Source organism: Talpa occidentalis, unplaced genomic scaffold (assembly GCF_014898055.3).
Source record: "Talpa occidentalis isolate TD23 unplaced genomic scaffold, MPIMG_talOcc4v2.1 talOcc4.10, whole genome shotgun sequence".
Classification (NCBI taxonomy): domain Eukaryota; kingdom Metazoa; phylum Chordata; class Mammalia; order Eulipotyphla; family Talpidae; genus Talpa; species Talpa occidentalis.
Genome location: NW_023600993.1, coordinates 66,923,031 through 66,926,566, shown reverse-complemented (window position 1 = coordinate 66,926,566; position 3,536 = coordinate 66,923,031). Strand labels below are relative to the sequence as shown.

Here is a 3,536-nt window from a genome sequence, read left to right as displayed (position 1 = left end):
AACATTTATTTTCTATATTGAGAATGACTGTTCAATCGCAGGACAATTTCTTATACCACGACCACAGGTGTGCACGGCAGGACACCTAGCCATCTTTGCAGGTTTTGTTCAGAATTTTGTATTTTTCAAACCAGGGAATAGCATACACTGAGAAGTGGCAGTTGAGTTGCTAAAAAACAAAAATATTATTAAAAAAATCAATATGCATAGGAACAGGGAAGAGAAGTGGATAGATATTAAGACACTTAGATGGGAAAATTATACCCCAGTATGCCTCCCATCTGGGCATGGTTTGAATTTTATTTTGACTTCAATCACTTGATAGTATTACTGAAATCATCCCAGAAAATGTTCTTCTCTTGGTTGTTAGAATTGGAGAAATGTCCACCCACCCTTATATTCCATGGGAACTATTGCTTTTTTTTCCCTTAATTTTTACTAATGTGTTTTTTGTGCTATGCATAATTTTATTTTATTTTATTTACTAATGAAGGTCCATTATTCCACATCTTTGTTACTCTTTTGATAATGTGGGATTTCTCCCCTCAGGTGTAGCCACTGTAGCTCTCCCACTACCAAAACTCCCATTCCCACCCCCACCCCACCCCCATTTTCATCTTTCCCTCGTTCCCTCCCGCTTCCGTCCTCTCTTTTGGATGCCTCAGAATTATGGTCAATTTTCAAAGATTGATCTTAAAGTTTGTCCTTGTTGGGTCTCCCTGGTGGCGCAAGGGATTAAGACACAATCTATGAAGCTGTCCACAGCCACTGCAGCACGAGTTCGATCCCCGGCCAGGGAGGTGACCCACAAGGCACAGCAGATCTCTCCCGACTCGCCCGCTGCTCCCCTTAGCAGTGCTTTTGGTCTGTCTGCCTGCTCTGTTCCCCATTCTGTCTCTAGTGAATCCTCTCACCCCTTGCGCCTCTGGCCTGTACCCCAGTTCTTGTATGCATAAATAAATAAATCTTACAAAAAATAAAGTTTGTCCTGTTTGTCCCTTTGTCTGGTTGTTCTGTAGTTCACATGTAAGTGACACCGTCTGCTACTAATGTATTCTTTGCTTCATACTTTCCCTTGCTTGGCCTCTGCTGGTCCCATCTTTCCTTCCTTCTTCCTTCCTTTCCCTCCCTTTTTTCTCTCTCTCCCTCCTTTCCTTTCTTCCTTCCACTCACACATTTTCATCCATTCATCATCCTTCCTTCAACTTCTTTCCACTCAATTCATTCACCTTTCCTCCCTTCTGTCCTTTCTTCTTTTGTGTGTCCACCCACCAATCTCTTCTTTCTCCTTCCTTTGTTCCCATTCTTTCACAAGATTTCCTTTTCCTTTTCCTTTCTGTCTTCTCCCATAGTGAAAAATCAATTTACATATTTCACGCACTATTGCCATCATTTCTTAGTGTGACATTACTTCCCTGCTCTTCCTTTGAAAGGGTAGGGCAGTTCAGAAACATTTACATTTCTCTTAAAATAGAAATTAGAATAAAAATTCCACCAATTCAACCTCTCACACCAGTCATTTCCTCTGATTTTACTTTGTTATTATTTTCAATTATTCTTCTCACAGAATTCATGATTCTTTCCAGGGAAGAACCAAAAGAGGCTGCCTTGCTAGATTTTGAAGCGTTATCCTGTTGAAAGTGAGTAGGGAGACCGTGGATGGACACATTTCTACACTGAGAATACCCAGACCCAGACCCTTGTAACTAAGGTGATCATATAATTTACGAATGAAACTGGGACACACTGTAAATAAATGAGGATGCTATTAATGATTCCAATCAGAGTCTACGTGTAAATGAGAACTGTTCTGGGCAAGGCAGGATGTATGATCATTCTCATTTTGACTCTCTTGGGTGAGGGGAACTGAGCTGCAGATTTGAGACTTTCAAGGTCCAACATGACTATGCACACTGCAGTGAGAATGGTCTGGCCGGCCTCCCTGGGAAGGGACAACACCGGGTGAAAATGAAGCTTGTAGGGGACTAAGCTACTGTTGTGGGGGGGGGTACTCCTCAGTGGATCACAAGCATTCAGGTTTGTCCCCCTCACCCCCTGCATCCACTCTGACTGTGCTATTGAGCTATTTCTGAACTCATTTTCTCATCTTCTTTTTCTCTTTGCCCAAACACTGATGAAAGGAACAGAGGCCAATAGCCCAGTGACTGTATGCTCTTTCAGGCTGATTGATGTTCAGAAATTCAGCAGGATGCATCAGGAAGTTGCACTGGCAGTAAAAATATTAAAATTAGCAACCTCCCCCATTCCCTAAAGTTCAGCCACCTCAGCTCCTTCCTCTGTATCCTCCAGCAGCAATGGACAAACCTGCTAGTTAGAACCCTCACTTTTCCTCTTTGAGAAGGAAGGTATTATTCATACACCTTTCCAAACAAGCTTGGATATCTCCCCAAGGATGCTATCTTACCTCATCCTAAACCACAGAAAAAACCCACTGAAAAATGAGTTCTTTCTGAGTCAATGTGTTTTCACCCTCTACCTTATAAAGCTCCCCTTTCTGAAAGGTACAGTTAATAGCCTCCAGCCTTTGACAGGTGGTCCGCCGCATCTCCAAGTTCATGTGATACTCCAGGTGATCAGTAACCTGTGGAAGCAAGTGGCAAGGAGATAAAAGACAGCTTCCCCCTTTGTAGTTACTTCTGGTATTTCTTTATGTGGTGCTCAAGGTCAAGGTCTAATCCAGGACAGACTGTTCCCTGTTTCTATCTGACTCCCTTTCCCTGTTTCTATCTGACTCCTCGTGTCATTTGAAAACTAACCAAAATCGCTCTGTGGACAAAGCCACCCCTCAGACAACTCAAACCATGTTAATTGTTTTGGGGAAAGGGTCTGTAAGCTTTGTCTGTGAAGGGCCCAGATGTAAACATTTTAGACTTTGAGGGGCATGTGACTTCAATTGCCATCACTCCATTCTGCCCCTGGAGCCCCAAAGCTGCCCTAGATGAGGAGTACACACGGCGGGTGGCAGGGCTCCAACAAATGCTTACAAATGTAGGCACAGGCAGGTTGAGCCTTTGGGCTGCAAAGTGCCAAGCCCTGGCCTGATTGTCATTTAGGTGACATAAATTCATCTACTCCGCTGAATTTATATTTTTCTTAAAATGCCCACTTCAAGCTAAATAAGACTGAATTTCACCTGAATGGACTTACCCCAGAGTGCCAGTGGCCCCTGGCAAAGGGGCATGGTGAGGAGACAGGAGGAGCTCACACTAACCTTCCTCAGGATCTTCAAGACCCGCACAATCCGGAAGTTGTACTTGTCATCACTTTCCTTGTTGAACTGGCTGGTCACGAACTGCATGGTGGAGAACACATATGGTTCTGACATAGAAATTTCTCGGACACTTATAAAGGTTTTCTTCCTTGTTTGGTAGGTGATGGTCACCAAGGCTACCAGAATGGCCAGCAGGAGCCGTGAGGCCTTTTGGAATCTGGTCATCATCCCTCAGTCAGGAACAAATAAGAAGAACCCCTCTGTGCCTGCCTGGGGGCTGGTCAGATCCCATTGGCCCTTTCTA

At 43.9% G+C, this 3,536-nt stretch overlaps 1 protein-coding gene across 1 annotated transcript; it reads right to left on the bottom strand.

Moving 5' to 3' along the window:
- Window positions 1-3,536, bottom strand: CST11 (cystatin 11). Its single transcript, XM_037520939.1, has 3 exons — window positions 3,233-3,536; window positions 2,498-2,602; window positions 1-169 (listed from the first exon to the last, which is right to left on the bottom strand). Exons 1-3 carry the CDS (start codon window positions 3,458-3,460, stop codon window positions 86-88), a joined length of 417 nt encoding a protein of 138 aa, XP_037376836.1. The 5' UTR covers window positions 3,461-3,536; the 3' UTR covers window positions 1-85.

Coding starts and splice junctions, on each gene's coding strand:
- CST11 (XM_037520939.1), bottom strand. CDS start 3,460: ATGATGACCAGATTCCAAAAGGCCTCACGGCTCCTGCTGGCCATTCTG. Junction 2,603..3,232: donor TCTTGAAGATCCTGAGGAAG/GTTAGTGTGAGC, acceptor TTGCTTCCACAG/GTTACTGATCACCTGGAGTA. Junction 170..2,497: donor AGAAAGGGGAGCTTTATAAG/GTAGAGGGTGAA, acceptor TTTGTTTTTTAG/CAACTCAACTGCCACTTCTC.